This window comes from Pristiophorus japonicus, chromosome 4 (assembly GCF_044704955.1).
Source record: "Pristiophorus japonicus isolate sPriJap1 chromosome 4, sPriJap1.hap1, whole genome shotgun sequence".
In the NCBI taxonomy this organism is placed as follows: Eukaryota; Metazoa; Chordata; class Chondrichthyes; family Pristiophoridae; genus Pristiophorus; species Pristiophorus japonicus.
The window spans coordinates 48,141,416-48,162,047 of NC_091980.1; the positions used below are offsets into that span (position 1 = coordinate 48,141,416).

A 20,632-nucleotide genomic window follows, 5' to 3' on the forward strand; every position below is an offset into this window, starting at 1 on the left:
GGAAGTTCCCGTCTGCACCCTCCCCATCGAAGGTAACATGCTGATCATCACGGGCAGGAGCAGAGTCATAGCCATGATGACTGACAATGCTGGCGATGACATTGCATAGGTTTTCTTCACATTTTAGCCTCTTTTACACTTATTACTTCTATCTCACTCTACAAATTCTGTATGACAAACTGCAGATGCTTTCATCAGCCACTTCACTCTCTGCTCTCCCTTCACACCACAAGCTACTCTTAGCCCTCTCTCTCATTTCAGGTGCTGAAGATGTAGAAGACATGTGCCAGTGCAGGAACATAAGAACATAAGAAATAGGAGCAGAGTAGGCCATTTGGCCTCTCGAGCCTGCTCCGCCATTCAATAAAATCATGGCTGATCTGATCTTGGCCTCAACTCCACTTCACTGCCCGCTTCCCGTAACCCTCAACTCCCTTATCGTTCAAAACTCTCTCTATTTCCACCTTAAATCTATTCAATGACCCAGCCTCCACAGCTCTCTGGGGTAGAGAATTCCACAGATTCATGACCCTCTGAGTGAAGCAATTCCTTCTCATCTCAGTTTTAAATGGGCTACCCCTTATTCTGAAACTATGCCCCCAGTTCAAGATTCCCCCACGAGTAGAAACATCCTCTCTGCATCTACCTTAACGAGACCCCTCAGTATCTTATATGTTTCAATAAGATCACCTCTCATTCTTCTAAACTCCAATGAGTATAGGCCCAACCTGCTCAACCTTTCTTCAGAAGTCAACCCCTTCATCTCAGGAATCAACCTTGTGAACCTTCTCCAATGCAAGTATATCCCTCCTTAAATAAGGAGACTAAAACTGTACACAGTACTCCTGATGTGGTCTCACCAACAGTTGTAGCAGGACTTCCCTACTTTTACACTCCATCCCCCTTGCAATAAAGGCCAACATTCCATTTGCCTACCTAATTACTTGCTGTACCTGCATGCTAACTTTTTGTGTTTCATGTACAAGGATTCCCAGATCCCTCTGTAATCTCTTTCCATTTGAATAATAATTTGCTTTGTTATTTTTCCTACCGAAATGGATAATCTCACATTTTCCCACATTATACTCCACCTGCCAAATTTTTGCCCACTCACTTAGCCTAATTATGGGTCCAATATTGCCCAAGCTGGTTTTTCGGCACACTGACTTGAAGCGCGCCGACTTTGCGCGCTGGAAACAGCGGCAGGAAAAAATCGGCCCTTCCTCGCCGCTCTTCACAGTCCCCGGAGTCCCGGCATGGCGTGCATGCTGAAGTGGGGGGCGGAGCAACAGGCCAGCGCCGAAAACAGTGCTGGCATGCGCAGTGGTGTCGGCCCGATGTGCGGGCATGCGCAGTAGCGGCAAAATTTGGCACTCAGCCATTTTTAAAGTGTGCCACCCCACCGTGAGACAGAATCCAGCCCAGCAGCTCTCAGTTCTCTGGTCGTTCGGTGCCCCCCCGCCGTGAGACTGCGTCCAGCAGCTCGCACATCTCCAGTGGACTCCCGGTGCGTGTCTTCCCTCCCCTATCCCAGACCGAATGGCCTCACGCACAGGCCGGCCCGTTGCCTTTCCCAGACAGACTTCAAAGATTTGGCATTTTAATGGTTTGAGCTTTTCCTTGCAATGTTTGGTGCTTGGTTGTTGAGGTCCTCTCCAGTTTCCTTCCCTCCCCTATCCCTGCCCTAATGTCTGCCGAATGTGCGCTGCTTTTTCTTCAATGCCCGCAAGGTTTTTCAGAGCTGGCCACATATGCTGACCTAAGTGGATTTTGAGTAAGTTTTTGCTGGCCAAAGTGGCATAAATGTTCAAAACTGGCATAAGTGTCTGGGAACGTCCTCTTTTGGAAATAAAAACTGACCTAAAAAAAATCGTACCTAACTGATTTACTCTGGAGCAAATTTTGGGGGAGGGGAATGGCAATTTTTAACTTACGCCAGAAAAAAACAACTGACTCCAAAAAAATTGATGCAAGTCATGGCCAATGTTGGGCCCTATATCTCTTTGACAATTCTTTGCATCCTCCTCACAACTTGCTTTCCCATCTATCTTTGTATCATCAGCAAATTTGGCTACGGTCCCTTCATCGAAGTCATTAATATAAACTGTAAATATTTGAGGCCCCTGTACTGAATCCCTGTGGCACCCCACTAGTTACAGTTTGTCAACCTGAAAATGACCCATTTATCCTGTCTCTCTGTTTTCTGTTAGTTAGCCAATCCTCTATCCATGTTAATATGAAGAGGAGCCCTGAAGGTGCTACTAGATTTCACCCTTGCAAACATCAACTCAGATACTAGCACGTGTACTTTAGAGACTAGATTAGAGGAGATGACTTCATGCAATAAATCAATGGGCACAAGTGTGCAGAAGCTAGGATAGGGGGAATGGATGTCACAGGTGCAATCTCACCAGAGAGTGAGATTGCATAATAGTTCTGCTGCAGAGAACTCGTATACTGACTTCATGCACCCAGCCTACCGAAGAAGGTTGATGCGCATATACCAGGAAATGCTATGTGTACTGGGCAGCCTGCCAGCGAGCTTACACACAATGTCGCAGAACATGGAGGAATCCAGCTCTAACTTATGTCAAGACTTCATACAGAGCATGACCTTCCTGATACAGTGGTGTATATTTATGTCTCCTGCTGCATCCTGATAGGAGGCTGTGGCATAAACATTAATCCGACAGCCACAGGCAGTGTTGTCCATGCACTGCTTTGAGGCTCGCATTTGATGCAGCAGGTGACATAGTTCGGTGACAGCCTCCTTTTATGAAGAAGGCAGCTGAGTCATTTCGCCTGATTAAAGTTAATGTAGGAGAAGTGCTCCCTGAGCACCCGCTGTGGATATGGCCTTCTGCACAGTGCCCTACTTCTCCTTCCCCTTATCGCAGCTTATCCTGCTCTCTGCTGTCTTTCTTGATGCTCCCCCTCATTCTCCAGGCTGGAAGGCAGGTCCAATGACACCACCTATGACTGCAGTCAACTATTTCTGAGGCAGCCAACAACAGTGCAACATTAGTAAAATCTTGCTCGCTTTAAACAGTGAACTTTCCAGAGTGGTAAAACACACCAAGAAATGATCAGAAGTCAAGCAGCAGCCTGAAATGACAAACCAGCAGCTAACCTGTAAGTTCTGAATGATGCCTTTAAATAGCACTGGTATGGGATCGTTCCTAACAGTTAGCACCACATATTGCTAGGCAAGTTCAGCACATGGTGAGTCAAACGGCGAGACATATCAAAATCACGAACAGGTTCTGCAAGATGTGCATGATGCTAATTTAAATACCTTATTCAGCTTTTAATATTCTGATGCGTGCTCCTGACACCAACAGTTTAGCCTGGACCAATATGGTGGGCAGCGCACTTCCGGCTTGTAATGAACATGTACCTCCTGCCTGCCATATCGGAGGCTTAGGTGGCTATTCAGCACCTGAAAAACAGACACTGGGCAATCGAATTTCTAGGCCAATATCTTTCTTGGCACAAGCTTTTACAATATGTCCCCACCCCCCATTTTGTATTAAAACTATTCTTAGAAAAAAAGTAGCATATGTATTGTGGTTGTGTCACTGATCATAGAAACATAGAAACATAGAAAATAGGTGCAGGAGTAGGCCATTCGGCCCTTCTAGCCTGCACCGCCATTCAATGAGTTCATGGCTGAACATGCAACTTCAGTACCCCATTCCTGCTTTCTCACCATACCCCTTGATTCCCCTAGTAGTAAGGACTTCATCTAACTCCTTTTTGAATATATTTAGTGAATTGGCCTCAACAACTTTCTGTGGTAGAGAATTCCACAGGTTCACCACTCTCTGGGTGAAGAAATTCCTCCTCATCTCGGTCCTAAATGGCTTCCCCCTTATCCTTAGACTGTGTCCCCTGGTTCTGGACTTCCCCAACATTGGGAACATTCTTCCTGCATCTAACCTGTCTAACCCCGTCAGAATTTTAAACGTTTCTATGAGGTCGCCTCTCATTCTTCTGAACTCCAGTGAATACAAGCCCAGTTGATCCAGTCTTTCTTGATAGGTCAGTCCCGCCATCCCGGGAATCAGTCTGGTGAACCTTCGCTGCACTCCCTCAATAGCAAGAATGTCCTTCCTCAGGTTAGGAGACCAAAACTGTACACAATACTCCAGGTGTGGCCTCACCAAGGCCCTGTACAATTGTAGCAACACCTCCCTGCCCTTGTACTCAAATCCCCTCGCTATGAAGGCCAACATGCCATTTGCTTTCTTAACCGCCTGCTGTACCTGCATGCCAACCTTCAATGACTGATGTACCATGACACCCAGGTCTCTTTGCACCTGCCCTTTTCCTAATCTGTCACCATTCAGATAATAGTCTGTCTCTCTGTTTTTACCACCAAAGTGGATAACCTCACATTTATCCACATTATACTTCATCTGCCATGCATTTGCCCACTCACCTAACCTATCCAAGTCGCTCTGCAGCCTCATAGAATCCTCCTTGCAGCTCACACTGCCACCCAACTTAGTGTCATCCGCAAATTTGGAGATACTACATTTAATCCCCTCGTCTAAATCATTAATGTACAGTGTAAACAGCTGGGGCCCCAGCACAGAACCTTGCGGTACCCCACTAGTCACTGCCTGCCATTCTGAAAAGTCCCCATTTACTCCTACTCTTTGCTTCCTGTCTGACAACCAGTTCTCAATCCATGTCAGCACACTACCCCCAATCCCATGTGCTTTAACTTTGCACATTAATCTCTTGTGTGGGACCTTGTCGAAAGCCTTCTGAAAGTCCAAATATACCACATCAACTGGTTCTCCCTTGTCCACTCTACTGGAAACATCCTCAAAAGATTCCAGAAGATTTGTCAAGCATGATTTCCCTTTCACAAATCCATGCTGACTTGGACCTATCATATTACCTCTTTCCAAATGCACTGCGATGACATCCTTAATAATTGATTCCATCATTTTACCCACTACTGAGGTCAGGCTGACCGGTCTGTAATTCCCTGTTTTCTCTCTCCCTCCTTTTTTAAAAAGTGGGGTTACATTGGCTACCCTCCACTCCATAGGAACTGATCCAGAGTCAATGGAATGTTGGAAAATGACTGTCAATGCATCCACTATTTCCAAGGCCACCTCCTTAAGTACTCTGGGATGCAGTCCATCAGGCCCTGGGGATTTATCGGTCTTCAATCCCATCAATTTCCCCAACACAATTTCCCGACGAATAAGGATTTCCCTCAGTTCCTCCTCCTTACTAGACCCTCCGACCCCTTTTATATCCGGCAGGTTGTTTGTGTCCTCCTCAGTGAATACCGAACCAAAGTACTTGTTCAATTGGTCCGCCATTTCTTTGTTCCCCGTTATGACTTCCCCTGATTCTGACTGCAGGGGACCTACGTTTGTCTTTACTAACCTTTTTCTCTTTACATATCTATAGAAACTTTTGCAATCCGTCTTAATGTTCCCTGCAAGCTTCTTCTCGTACTCCATTTTCCCTGCCCTAATCAAACCCTTTGTCCTCCTCTGCTGAGTTCTAAATTTCTCCCAGTCCCCGGGTTCTCTGCTATTTCTGGCCAATTTGTATGCCACTTCCTTGGCTTTAATGCTATCCCTGATTTCCCTTGATAGCCACGGTTGAGCCACCTTCCCTTTTTTATTTTTATGACAGACAGGAATGTACAATTGTTGTAGTTAATCCATGCGGTCTCTAAATGTCTGCCATTGCCCATCCACAGTCAACCCCTTCAGTATCATTCACCAATCTATCCTAGCCAATTGACGCCTCATACCTTCAAAGTTACCCTTCTTTAAGTTCTGGACCATGGTCTCTGAATTAACTGTTTCATTCTCCATCCTAATGCAGAATTCCACCATATTATGGTCACTCTTCCCCAAGGGGCCTCGCACAACGAGATTGCTAATTAATCCTCTCTCATTACACAACACCCAGTCTAAGATGGCCTCCCCCCTAGTTGGTTCCTCGACATATTGGTCTAAAAAACCATCCCTTATGCACTCCAGGAAATCCTCCTCCACCGTATTGCTTCCAGTTTGGTTAACCCAATCTATGTGCATATTAAAGTCACCCATTATAACTGCTGCACCTTTATTGCACGCACCCCTAATTTCATGTTTGATGCCCTCCCCAACATCACTACTACTGTTTGGAGGTCTGTACACAACTCCCACTAACGTTTTTTGTCCTTTGGTATTCTGCAGCTCTACCCATATAGATTCCACATCATCCAAGCTAATGTCCTTCCGAACTATTGCCTTAATTTGCTCCTTAACCAGCAATGCTACCCCACCTCCTTTTCCTTTTATTCTCTCTTTCCTGAATGTTGAATACCCCTGGATGTTGAGTTCCCAGCCCTGATCATCCTGGAGCCACGTCTCCGTAATCCCAATCACATCATATTTGTTAACATCTATTTGCACAGTTAATTCATCCACTTTATTGCGGATACTCCTTGCATTAAGACACAAAGCCTTCAGGCTTGTTCTTTTAACACCCTTTGTCCTTGCAGTTATGGATAAGCTTCAGAGAAAGGAGATTACTATGGCAACAAGGCCCCTTTAAACAAGGTTCCTATTTTTCTTCCAGCCAGTAAAGATGAAGTTATTTTGCTCAAATACACAATAGCCCATAAAATATGTAGTTCTTCTGGCAGACTCCCATCACATGTTCAGCAGGAGTCCATCAGGATGGCCACAAACTTAGTCTGGATCTGGCTACGCTGGATCCCAACCTTCAGCCACACTTTCCAGGATGATCCTATGGGGGCAGAGCCTCCGTCCGTCCCTTACAAGTCCATTGGCATAAGTTGGCATAGGGCCAGAAGTGGCGATTCTCTAAATAGGGAGTCCCTAAACCTAAGCCCTCAGTTAATACCCAAGAAAACCTGATTTATGATGCTTACGTAGCTAATACTGGCAGAAACGAAGTCCAGATTGGAGAATACGCAAGGATTACATCCTAGACCCCTAAATGTTAGAGGTTGAATAACTTTTTTTCTCAGACCAAACTCAACAACTTACTGGGTGATAGGAGGAAACCCAGCACTTCTCCCTCCCCTGGCCTTCCAGCTTCTGCCGATTGTTTCTGGTGAGTTTAGTTGTGGGGGGCAGGGGGTCGGCATCCCGATATAACTGCTGGGATCACATTTCCACATATTTTTAGGCCAAAATGTTAGTAAGTCTTGCCTGATACTCTCCATATACCCACTTATGTGAATAAACTGAATGAAAAATTATAATATATAATTTCATTAAAAGTTCTATCTTAAAAAATTATATGTAATATACCCCTACCCCATGAAAGTTGTTTTCCCAACTAAACACGGATCACAAGTGATGTGATGTGGTTTCAAAAACAATCTGCCTTGAGGACATCGTGAACTATGACCTGGCACAGCAGCAAGAAAATGGAAGTTGTATTGCGCTTACACTGAGAACCACTGTTGTAATCTAAGCTTTGTGTACAGATTAGTGAATGAATAGATTGGGTAATGCTGGGCATTTGTACTGCTGGACCTCTGCCAGGCAGTCCCAGAACTACAAATTAAAATTGTTTGTGGAAAGGTGTATATTAGGTGAGTGACCACATTAACAGCTATAATTGAGCACTGTGCAAACAATTTTTAGTATCTACAAATGAGTCCAGGGTGACGTGGAAGGGGAGGGAAAGAATGTGATCAAAGTTTATACTACACTGTTTCCATGTTACTCGTAATCCAGGGCTGATTCTGAGGATAGAATTTGTGGAGTTTACTCAAAGTTCAGATTTTGAATCTGCTCAGAATATATTATGAAGATAAATGAGACATGAGAGAGCAGTCCACATGGAAAATCATGACATCTGAGAAGTGTTCTCCAATAAACGAAGATTATCACTGTTTTGGGGGAGGAAAAGGGAATTGCTCAGCTTTGGAAAAGGAGAGTCCCATTATTGCCACTTCATTTTTGCAAGACAGGAAAATATAATATATACATATAATATGTGTATGTATGTATATGTAGGTGTAATATATATTTTCTCATAACTATTAACAGTAATATTGATTCCTCTGTTTTCCTTCCAGCTCGAAGACATAAAGGCTAAAAGTGTACAATCTTATACAATTATTCACTTGGTAAAAACCTATAATATCCGAGCCATCACCATCATAAACCTTCTAGTGTGGTGAGTATTAGTGCTGAGAAGAATCCTCAAGCATGTTGATCAAATAAATCTAGGCTACCTATCTATTGTTTTAAGGACTAAAAGTATTACATAACTCAGAGGCCTAGAAATTCAATCGTGTGTGCAAATAAGCACGACTTTAGGATTAGGTACAAGGATCATGTGAACGTGGTGCTGGAACCACATTAGAATGGCTCAGGCATGCCAGCCCTACGACGCTGCTTATTGGCTGTGCGCCTGTTTTGGGGGGGGGCGGGGGTGGAAAATCGTCACTGTCCATCACCACTTAAAGACAAGCCTGCCCCTCTTAAAGGGGAGGTACATTTTCGCTGCACTGGAGAAAGAGAAAAATTGCGGCAAGAGCTGTAGATCAGATCCCCATGTTGCTTTGGAGGCCCTGGTCCAGAGAGTGGACAGGAAGAGGGAGATTCTGTTTTCCCCCCCGGGGAGTAGAAAGCCCTCCAGGCAACACATCCACCATCAGTGGGAGGTGGTGGTTGAGGAAGTCATTGCAAGGAGCTTAATTCCCAGGACATGGCTGCAATGCCAAAAAATTTCAATGACCTCAGCAGAGTTATCAAGGTAAGATTCCTATCTCAAAGTCCTCTCTCCTCATACCTGCACCACCTACAGCCTCACTACTCACACTACTCCTCCACAATCACTGCACTATACTTCACTCCACCTCCTCCTCCTACCCACATGCTCTGTACATCCCACTCTCAGCATTATTGCATTCCTCACTTGCCCAGACTTCACATCTTGCACACATCTGCACTATTTGACCATGATGGGCACATTCTCAAAACAGCTCACTAGGCTGTCAGTAACACACTTCCTTTGTTACAGCGTCGAGAATCCGGAAGTCTCGGGACCGAGGCCGCTCCGGATTCTGTGTAGTTCCGGACTTCGGAACATCTTTATGACGTCCCAAATCCAGAAACGACCGAGCCCAGGTTCATGTAGTTCTGGACTTCGGAATGTCTTTCCGACGACCTGAGGCGGGGGAGAGGTCGGCTGTGGCCCGAGGTGGGGGAGACACCGGCGGTGGCCCGAGGCGGGGGAGAGACCGGCGGGGGAGAGGTCGGCGATGGCCCGAGACGGGGGAGAGGTCGGCGGTGGTCCGAGACGGGGGAGAGGTCGGCGGTGGCCCGAGGCTGGGGAGAAGTCGGCGGTGGAGAGGTCGGCGGGGGAGAGAACGGCGATGGCCCGAGGCTGGGGAGAAGTCGGCGGTGGAGAGGTCGGCGGGGGAGAGAACGGCGATGGCCCGAGGCTGGGGAGAAGTCGGCGGTGGCCCGAGGCGGTGGAGAGTTTGGCGGTGGAGAGGTCGGCGGGGAAGAGAACGGCGATGGCCCGAGGCGGTGGAGAGGTTGGCGGTGGAGAGGTCGGCGGGGGAGAGGTCGGCGATGGCCCGAGGCTGGGGAGAAGTCGGCGGTGGAGAGGTCGGCGGGGGAGAGGTCGGCGGTGGCCCGAGGCGGGGGAGAGGTCGGCGGTGGCCCGAGGCGGTGGAGAGGTCGGCGGTGAAGAGAATGGCGATGGCCCGAGGCGGTGGAGAGGTCGGCGGTGGCCCGAGGCGGTGGAGAGGTCGGCGGTGGAGAGGTTGGCGGGGGAGAGAACGGCGATGGCCCGAGGCGGGGAATAGAGGTCGGCGGTGGCCCGAGGCTGGGGAGAGGTCGGCGGTGGCCCGAGGCAGGGGAGAGGTCGGAGGTGGCCCGAGGCGGGGGAGAGACCGGCGATGGGCCGAGGCGGGGGAGAGGTCGGCCCGAGGTGGGGGAGAGGTCGGCGGTGGCCCAAGGCGGGGGAGAGACCGGCGATGGCCCAAGGCGGGGAATAGAGGTCGGCGGTGGCCCGAAGCTGGGGAGAGGTGATTGGGATTACGGAGACGTGGCTCCAGGATGAGCAGGGCTGGGAACTCAACATCCAGGGGTATTCAACATTCAGGAAAGATAGAATAAAAGGAAAAGGAGGTGGGGTAGCATTGCTGGTTAAGGAGCAAATTAAGGCAATAGTTCGGAAGGACATTAGCTTGGATGATGTGGAATCTATATGGGTAGAGCTGCAGAATACCAAAGGACAAAAAACGTTAGTGGGAGTTGTGTACAGACCTCCAAACAGTAGTAGTGATGTTGGGGAGGGCATCAAACATGAAATTAGGGGTGCGTGCAATAAAGGTGCAGCAGTTATAATGGGTGACTTTAATATGCACATAGATTGGGTTAACCAAACTGGAAGCAATACGGTAGAGGAGGATTTCCTGGAGTGCATAAGGGATGGTTTTTTAGACCAATATGTCGAGGAACCAACTAGGGGGGAGGCCATCTTAGACTGGGTGTTGTGTAATGAGAGAGGATTAATTAGCAATCTCGTTGTGTGAGGCCCCTTGGGGAAGAGTGACCATAATATGGTAGAATTCTGCATTAGGATGGAGAATGAAACAGTTAATTCCGAGACCATGGTCCAGAACTTAAAGAAGGGTAACTTTGAAGGTATGAGGCGTGAATTGGCTAGGAAAGATTGGCGAATGATACTGAAGGGGTTGACTGTGGATGGGCAATGGCAGACATTTACAGACCGCATGGATGAACTACAACAATTGTACATTCCTGTCTGTCGTAAAAATAAAAAAGGGAAGGTGGCTCAACCGTGGCTATCAAGGGAAATCAGGGATAGCATTAAAGCCAAGGAAGTGGCATACAAATTGGCCAGAAATAGCAGAGAACCCGGGGACTGGGAGAAATTTAGAACTCAGCAGAGGAGGACAAAGGGTTTGATTAGGGCAGGGGAAATGGAGTACGAGAAGAAGCTTGCAGGGAACATTAAGACGGATTGCAAAAGTTTCTATAGATATGTAAAGAGAAAAAGGTTAGTAAAGACAAACGTAGGTCCCCTGCAGTCAGAATCAGGGGAAGTCATAACGGGGAACAAAGAAATGGCGGACCATTTGAACAAGTACTTTGGTTCGGTATTCACTGAGGAGGACACAAACAACCTGCCGGATATAAAAGGGGTCGGAGGGTCTAGTAAGGAGGAGAGACTGAGGGAAATCCTTATTAGTCGGGAAATTGTGTTGGGGAAATTGATGGGATTGAAGGCCAATAAATCCCCAGGGCCTGATGGACTGCATCCCAGAGTACTTAAGGAGGTGGCCTTGGAAATAGTGGATGCATTGACAGTCATTTTCCAACATTCCATTGACTCTGGATCAGTTCCTATGGAGTGGAGGGTAGCCAATGTAACCCCACTTTTTAAAAAAGGAGGGAGAGAGAAAACAGGGAATTACAGACCGGTCAGCCTGACATCGGTAGTGGGTAAAATGATGGAATCAATTATTAAGGATGTCATAGCAGTGCATTTGGAAAGAGGTAATATGATAGGTCCAAGTCAGCATGGATTTGTGAAAGGGAAATCATGCTTGACAAATCTTCTGGAATTTTTTGAGGATGTTTCCAGTAGAGTGGACAAGGGAGAACCAGTTGATGTGGTATATTTGGACTTTCAGAAGGCTTTCGACAAGGTCCCACACAAGAGATTAATGTGCAAAGTTGAAGCACATGGGATTGGGGATAGTGTGCTGACATGGATTGAGAACTGGTTGTCAGACAGGAAGCAAAGAGTAGGAGTAAATGGGTACTTTTCAGAATGGCAGGCAGTGACGAGTGGGGTACCGCAAGGTTCTGTGCTGGGGCCCCAGCTGTTTACACTGTACATTAATGATTTAGACAAGGGGATTAAAAGTAGTATCTCCAAATTTGCGGATGACACTAAGTTGGCTGGCAGTGTGAGCTGCAAGGAGGATTCTATGAGGCTGCAGAGCGACTTGGATAGGTTAGGTGAGTGGGCAAATGCATGGCAGATGAAGTATAATGTGGATAAATGTGAGGTTATCCACTTTGGTGGTAAAAACAGAGAGACAGACTATTATCTGAATGGTGACAGATTAGGAAAAGGGCAGGTGCAAAGAGACCTGGGTGTCATGGTACATCAGTCATTGAAGGTTGGCATGCAGGTACAGCAGGCGGTTAAGAAAGCAAATGGCATGTTGGCCTTCATAGCGAGGGGATTTGAGTACAAGGGCAGGGAGGTGTTGCTACAATTGTACAGGGCCTTGGTGAGGCCACACCTGGAGTATTGTGTACAGTTTTGGTCTCCTAACCTGAGGAAGGACATTCTTGCTATTGAGGGAGTGCAGCGAAGGTTCATCAGACTGATTCCCGGGATGGCGGGACTGACCTATCAAGAAAGACTGGATCAACTGGGCTTGTATTCACTGGAGTTCAGAAGAATGAGAGGGGACCTCATAGAAACGTTTAAAATTCTGACGGGGTTAGACAGGTTAGATGCAGGAAGAATGTTCCCAATGTTGGGGAAGTCCAGAACCAGGGGACACAGTCTAAGGATAAGGGGGAAGCCATTTAGGACCGAGATGAGGAGGAATTTCTTCACCCAGAGAGTGGTGAACCTGTGGAATTCTCTACCACAGAAAGTTGTTGAGGCCAATTCACTAAATATATTCAAAAAGGAGTTAGATGAAGTCCTTACTACTAGCGGAATCAAGGGGTATGGTGAGAAAGCAGGAATGGGGTACTGAAGTTGCATGTTCAGCCATGAACTCATTGAATGGCGGTGCAGGCTAGAAGGGCCGAATGGCCTACTCCTGCACCTATTTTCTATGTTTCTATCTTTCTATGTGAGACCGGCGGGGGAGAGGTCGGAGGTGGCCCGAGGCGGGGGAGAGACCGTCGATGGCCCGAGCCGGGGGAGAGGTCGGCGGTGGCCCACGACTGGGGAGAGACCGGCGATGGCCCAAGGCGGGGGAGAGGTCGGCCCGAGGCGGGGGAGAGGTCGGCGGTGGCCCAAGGCGGGGGAAAGATTGGCCCGAGGCAGGGAAGAGGTCGGCAGTGGCCCGAGGCGAGTGTGCGGATTCTGGAACATTTTCCGGATTCCGGACGACCCCGCCATGGATCGTCCCGGTGTCCGGATTCCAGAACTCCAGATTCTCAACGCTGTACCTGAAGAAAGCTGATGGGCATACACCAGGAAATTCTAGCTGCACTGGGCAACCTGCCAACAAGCTTGTACACAATGGCTCAAAGCATGTAGGAGACCAGCTCCTACTTGTGTTGGGGTTTCAGGCAGAGCATGGAGAGAACTCTGCCAGCAGAAGTGAGTTAACAGCTCTATCACCATGGCAGTGGAGACAGCCAGTGGTAGCTCTGACAGCTCACAATATTGTCATGGAAACTCAGACAGATGCCATATTTGTTCTGGGGGAAATCACTGACAGGAGCCTCCAGAGTGTCAAATCACTCCTACACTCTATTCTCATGCAGAGCTGTCGCAGTACTGAGATGCAGCACTGTGTGAATGGCCTTGACTGCATGGGAAAGGCACCCGCTGCCTTCTCTCAGGTGTACAGCATGTCTGAGCCCCTACCACCCGCTCCGCCAGTACATGTTAGTGCAAAACACCTAGCTGGGACAGTCTGCCCTGGCACATGCAGAGATGCTGCAGTCTCTAGCTGGATCTTCAAGGCTCAGAGCCGCTCAAGGTTGCCCATGCCATGTGAAGTGTCCTCAATGGATGCTCAGCAGCCTTCCACTTTCCAAGCAGTAGCCATTGGCAATACACCTCATAAGAGCACTAGGATAGGTTATCGGTTTTACAAGGTAGGGATAAGGGGGTTTCACAAGGGTGGTAATTATTCTCGTTAACTGTTACTCCGATATGAAGTGAGATGTTGAAGTAAAGCTTCTATTTTCTGGATTTGGTGTTGGAGTTCATATTTGTAGTCAATTGAAGCAAAAACTAGTTAGGCTGTACTGAATGTAGGGAATCAGATGGTGATAAGGATTGCAGGACTATTGGTATATTGGGGATGGGAGTGAAGGTTCAGGTGCAGTGCTCATTGAATTTGGTGCTCTCTGAGAGTTCTGGTAGCTTGGGGCTGTGGTGGTCGATGCTGCTTTTGCTCTTCCTCCTCTTCATGCAGCTCTTTCTCCTCCTCCTCTTCCTCCTCCTCATCATTATCCTCTCTCAGTAGTTGATGCCCAGGTGGTATTAAGGCCAGGTTCCTCAGTATAGCGATGTCATGCAGCATACAGCACATGATTACAAATCTGAAAACAGAGTCACGGGTGTCCTGCAGAGTTCCTCCTGAATGCTCCAGGCACTGGAAGTATTGCTTGAGCATGCCAAATATCTGCTCAATTAGATTTCTGGTGATGGTATGGCTCTCATTGTAGGCATGCTCTGTGTCTGTGCCCAGGTTCCTGACGAGGCATGCCCGTAAGCGATATTCTTTGTTACGAAGTAACCAGCCTGTGACCGGACCGCCTTGTTGGAATAAAGGCACAGAGGACTGATGCAGGATGAGTGAATCTTGACTCCTGCCAGGAAACTAGGCAGAGACCTACATGATGTGTTGCCTGTGGTCATAAAGAAGATGCACATTCAGACAAAGATGTCAGGCTGGCAATGGGGAGCATGCAGGGCAATTTGGTGTGGTCTGGAGCACCTTCGATCTTGGGGAAGCCTGCAATATGGATGATGTCTATGCTTTCTCATTCTGGTGTGTTCTGTCCATGGGAAATGTGATGTATGTGTTCCTCCTGGTGTAGAGAGCCTCCATCACCCAGATACAGCGGTACACAGAAAACTGCGATATGTCACTGTCACCTGCGATAGCCTGGACTGACCCTGTGCTGTAACAATTAAGGGACATGGTGATCTTGACTGTCACAGGCAGTGCTACCCATGCACTGGTTTTGGGCTCCAGTTGTGGCTGCATCAAGTGACCTCATACATGGCTTCTTGGAGAAGCTGAAGTATGAAAATTGTTCCTGAAGACCTGCTGTATGCGCCATACTGCCCAGTGACCTCCTCTTCCATTTTGTCCAAGCTGCTCCTGCTCCCTCTTGCCTTCATCGCTGCTTCTTCTCCAGCTCCAACAGACCGCCCATGTCTGGACTAAACTCTTGCCAAAGCTGCCAATACTGTCCAGCACCAACACAAAGTTGTTCCCAGAAGTCAGAATTCATTTGTGGAACCAGAGAAAATAGTTTAAAAAAAAGGTCCCAGAAATTAACTAGCAGCCTAAGAGAAAAAAACAGCAACTAACTTGTATAAATGGGAGCCCTTTAAATGGAACTCTTGTAGGATCCTTCCTGATTGTTAGCATCATGAGTTGCTGGACAGGTTTATCACAAGGTGAGTCACACACTAAGACAGACCAATTTCGCAAAAAGAACCTACAACATTCGTAGGACCCTTATTTTAATATTATAATGAGCTTCCTGAATACTTCTGGCCTGCATCTTTGATGCCTTTGGAGGAGTATCTCCAATATGTCGGGCAGCACACTTCTGGCATGGGACAGGGCATGTGCACTACAACCACATTGGACAGGTGCCTGGAAAATGGATGCAGCATGATTGAATTTCTAGGCCAGAGTTTTTACTGCACAGGAGGGTTGACGTCTCCAACTAGTTTTCTATAGAACAGCTTTAACTATCTCTATCTTTTACAGGGAAGTAGACTGCCTTGGCCATATAAAAAAAACTAATGTTCCTTCCTAGCAAGAAAAATATCATTGTCTTTGTTTCAAGCTTTTATATTATCGCTTTAGTGCCTCCACAACTTGTGATAATCTGTCGCTGAGGGCCAAGCAGGTAAATAACTTTTGTCAGGGCTTCTGACAGTGTTTTCTGAGATACAGCCATGTGTGTTTATTATTTAAACAGGAGGCCTTTAATGGTGGAGTCTCATAGGAGCAGGAGTAGACCAATAAGCCCCCTCAAGCCTGCTCCACCATTCAATTAGATGATGGCTAACCTGTATCTCAATTCCATTATACCCACCTTAGCTGCAGATCCCTTGATACCCTTATCCAATGAAAATCAATCGATCGCAATCTTGAAAGCTCAGTTGTCCCAGCATCGACAGCCTTTTGGGGGCAGAGAATTCCAGATGTCTACTAAACTTTTTGTGGAAGGAAAAGTGTTTCCTGCTTTTTCTCCTAAATGGCCAAAATCTAACTAAGATTATTACCCTGGTTCTTGATTTCCCCCATCAGAGGATATAGTTTCTCTGCATCTACCCTATAGAATACTTTTAACATTTTAAACATCTCACCTCAATTTTTTATACACAAGAGAATACAAGCCAAGTTTATTCAACCTGTCCTCATAATTTAAATCATTTACCCCGGTATTATTTTGGTGAATCTGCACTGTACCCCCTCCAAGTCCAATATATCCTTCCTGAAATGTGGTCTGCCAGATGGGCCCTGACCAACTGAAGGATAATTTCCTCCCATTTGTATTCCCACCTCTTTGAGATAAAGGCCAACATTCCATTAGCCTTTTTGATTGCTTTTTGTATATGTCTACTTACTTCAAATGATTTGTGTACATGGACTCCAAAATCTCTTTACTTAAGTTACTTCAAGATGACACTCAATGCACTCGGCATTAACAGAGTACTCAGAGATAGAGAGTGTCCCAATCTGAGGATAGAGTGTCCCAATAGACTGTCTGTAGCCTGCCAGATTGGAGCACAATTGAGATAGGGTCAAAATCCAGAAAAGGAAAAATGGAAAAGGGAGGAAGAAATAAGTTTTTAAACATTTTACAGGAAGATTGTACCATTTTGTTGTAGGATGATTCTATCAATTGAATACTATGGTCTGTCTTTGAACACACCCAATCTCAACGGCGATGCCTATTTGAACTGTTTCTTCTCTGCTGCCATTGAAGTTCCAGCCTACACAGCAGCTTGGCTTCTTCTCCAGAGGTTTTCCCGCAGGTTCAGCCTTTCAGGCGCACTTTTTCTTGGAGGACTTGTCCTTTTCTTCATCCAGCTTGTACCTTCAAGTAAATGCTTATGATACATCTACGATTATTGTCTTTGTTAACATGCATCATTTCATGGTAAATTGAAAGATACAGATGATGTTATACTGTAGAGTTTTTAGCATTCCAGCACATTGCGCCAGAAATGAAGAAGACCTCACTTTCCTAATTGCAATAAAATCTACCCGATTTGCCCTCAATCATGAATATGCCAGCATGCTGATAAAACACCTTAATTGCCAACCCTCAAATACTTTGCAATATATCAACATAATTTAAATCTTTCTTACAAATACAGATATTCTGGTGGATCAAGTTCCCTGATCTTAACCTGCATCATAAGGATTGGCACTGAGTGGAGAACAGTAAGGAGAGAAAACCAGTGGGTGACTAGCATTGTAAATGTAGTTTAAGAATCGGTATGGAGCAGTTGAATACCACTTTATTTTGTTGCCACTGAATCTACCAATCAGCATAGCTGAAGTCAATATGAATCCCTAGAATATAATTGGGCTTAAATTGCTTTGGACAGTAGCGCATAACGGGCGATAGCAAATTAGCAGCACATTTTGTACTCCCTTCCAAGACAAATTTATACCCCAATGTGCCTTAAACTGTTTATTAAAACAATGTAACTACTTGTACTGCACTTTTTTTGACAGACGGGTGTCTGCCCAGCCCCGCCCCCCCCCCATGCCCATACTGCACTTTTTTGACAGACATGTGACAAGTCCCGCCCCTGCCAAGCTCCGCCACCTCTCCCAGCCCAAATCATTCTATCCACGTGGTGCTGAGAAGCAGGATCTGAGGCTCCGACTCTTCCCCCCCACCCCCCCCCCCCCCGGCCGGTGTGGGGTCGAGACCGGAGTTCTTGGGGCCAAGAGTGGTAGTGTAGGCTGAGAGCGGTGGCCCTGGGGCCGAGATCGGGAGATGCTCGGGGGAGAAATCGGCTGGGGGGGGAGGTGGGGGGAGAGAGAGATCGGCTTGGGGGGGTGGGGGGGCGGAGAGAGAGATCGGCTGGGGGGAGAGAGAGATCAGCTGCGGAGGGAGAGAGAGAGATCGGCTGGGGTGGGGGGGAGAGAGAGATCGGCTGTGGGGGGAGAGAGAGATCGGCTGTGGGGGGAGAGAGAGATCGGCTGGGGGGAGAGAGAGATCGGCTGGTGGGGGGGGGAGAGAGAGATCGGCTGGGGAGGGGGAGAGAGAGATCGGCTGGGGGGGGGGAAGAGAGAGATCGGCTGGGGGGGGGGGAGAGAGATCGGCTGGGGGGGGGGGAGAGAGATCGACTGGGGGTGGGGGGAGAGAGATTGGCTGGGGGGTGGGGAGAGAGAGAGATCGGCTGGGGGGGGGGAGAGAGAGATCGGCTGGGGGGAGAGAGAGATCGTCTGGGGGGGGGAGAGAGAGATCGGCTGGGGGGGGAGAGAGAGATCGGTTGGGGGGAGAGAGACGGTTGGGGGGAGAGAGAGAGATCGGCTGGGGGGAGATAGATCGGCTGGGGGGGTGGAGAGAGGGGCTGGGGGGAGAGAGACAGAGAAAGAGAGATAGGCTGGGGGGAGAGAGATGCTCCGGGAGAGTGAGAAAGGCTGGGGGGAGAGAGAGAGAGAGACAGGGGCAAGAGATAGGCTGGGGGGAGAGAGAGAGAGAGAGAGAGACGGGGGGGAGAGATAGGCTAGGGGGAGAGAGGCTGAGGGGAGAGTGAGAGAGGCTGAGGGGGGAGAGAGAGAGAGAGAGAGAGACACGGGTGGGTGGGGGGTGGGTGTGGAAGGGGAGACACGGGTGAGGGGAAGACAGATCATGTTCTTTCAGCCCCCTACAAGGGACATCGTTGGAGTGGATGATATTCAGAAGTCACGACACTGTTACTATTCAACTTCATACACAATAAACCTGTTAACAATTCATACACAATGCCTGCCCCATCTATGGTGGGGTGCCGGGGGTGGGGAGGATACATTTGCGCTGGGGGAGGGATGTACTTGGACTGGGGTAAGGCACTTCGGCTGGAGGAGGCATGCACTTGGACTGGGTAAGGCACTTTGGCTGGCCCTTGCTGTCTTCTGGAGAGCTCTGTCCTCTGTCGCTTCAGGAAGTCAATGTGGCTCGAGTTACAATTTGCAAAGTCAGTGAGACCTTGGGATGGGCAGTTCCAGTTACACATTCTACAGGGCAGTTGAGTCGTGCTAGTAAGTGGAAGGAACCCATGCAGCAGAAATAATTGAGTCCCACACAACAGTTCTTAGAGTTACATAGAGTATTTAATGGAAGAAATGGTCCATGGCATTTCACAGAAGGGTACAAAGAAAATGGACCCTGCACATGAAGCGAGAAAATAGGAGGATTGAGCAAAAGCTATTGAACAGATGGATTTTGAGGAGGCTTTTAAAGGAGGAAAGAGATGGAGAGGCAGAGTGCTTTGGGAGGGAATTCTTAGGCAGCTGAAGATTCTGCCACCAATGGTAAAGGAATGGGGAGATGTATAAAAGACTGGAGTCAAAGGAACTAATTATTTTGGAGCAGGTGCAGGTGCCATGGAAGGTTTTAAAGATGAGAATGAGGATTTTAAATTAAATGTATTGGGGGACAGGGAGCTAACATAGGTTATCTTGGACAAGGTTGATGGGCAAGTGATACTTAATGGCAGAGCTGTGGAAATGTTAAGATTTCTTGAGGGCATAGGATGAAGGTCAGCAAGGAGAACATTAAAGGCTTGTACAAGGGTTTCAGCAGTGAGGTGCTGAGACAATGTTGTGGAAGGTGGAAGAAAGCAGTCTTGATGATGGGAAGGATTTGGGGTTTAAAATTCAGCTCAACATCGAACAAGGCACCAAGGCTGTGAACTGTCTGGTTCAGTATGACAGTTGTTGAGTAAAGGGAAAGAATCAGAGGCAAGAGAATGAAGTTTGTGGTGAGGGGCGAAGACAATGGCTTCAGTATTCCCAAACTGAGCTGGTGGAAATTATGATGCTGAGGAGTTGAGAGAGAGAGAGAGATGGGTGTCATCAATGTATAAGAACATAAGAAATAGGAACAGGAGTAGGCCATATTGCCCCTCGAGCCTGCTCCGCCATTCAATAAGATCATGGCTGATCTGATCATGGACTCAGCTCCACGTCCCCGCCCGCTCCCCATAACCCCTTATCCTTTTATCGTTTAAGAAACTGTATATTTCTGTCTTAAATTTATTCAATGTCCCAGCTTCCACAGCTCTCTGAGGCAGTGAATTCTACAGATTTACAACCCTCTGAGAGAAGAAATTTCTCCTCATCACTGTTTTAAATGGACGGCCCTTTACTCTAAGATCATGCCCTCTAGTTCTAGTCTCCCCCATCAGTGGAAACATCCTCTCCGCATCCACCTTGTCAAGCCCCCTCATAAGCTTATATGTTTCGATAAGATCACTTCTCATTCTTCTGAATTCCAATGAGTAGAGGCCCAACCTACTCAATCTTTCCTCATTAGTCAACCCCCTCGTAGAAACATAGAAACATAGAAAATAGGTGCAGGAGTAGGCCATTCGGCCTTTCAAGCCTGCACCGCCATTCAATGAATTCATGGCTGAGCATGTAACTTCAGTACTCCATTCCTGCTTTCTCGCCATACCCCTTGAT

General features: G+C 47.5%; 1 protein-coding gene across 1 annotated transcript in view; it reads left to right on the top strand.

Annotated features, from left to right (window-relative positions):
• The window catches only part of LOC139262892 (organic cation/carnitine transporter 2-like), a 131,486-nt gene that overhangs the window by 80,720 nt on the left and 30,134 nt on the right, over positions 1-20,632 (top strand). The window contains exons 6-7 of the mRNA XM_070878147.1: positions 8,078-8,178; positions 16,834-17,048. Coding sequence (XP_070734248.1) covers positions 8,078-8,178; positions 16,834-17,048 — 316 coding nt within the window. The remainder of the gene's footprint in view (positions 1-8,077; positions 8,179-16,833; positions 17,049-20,632) is intronic.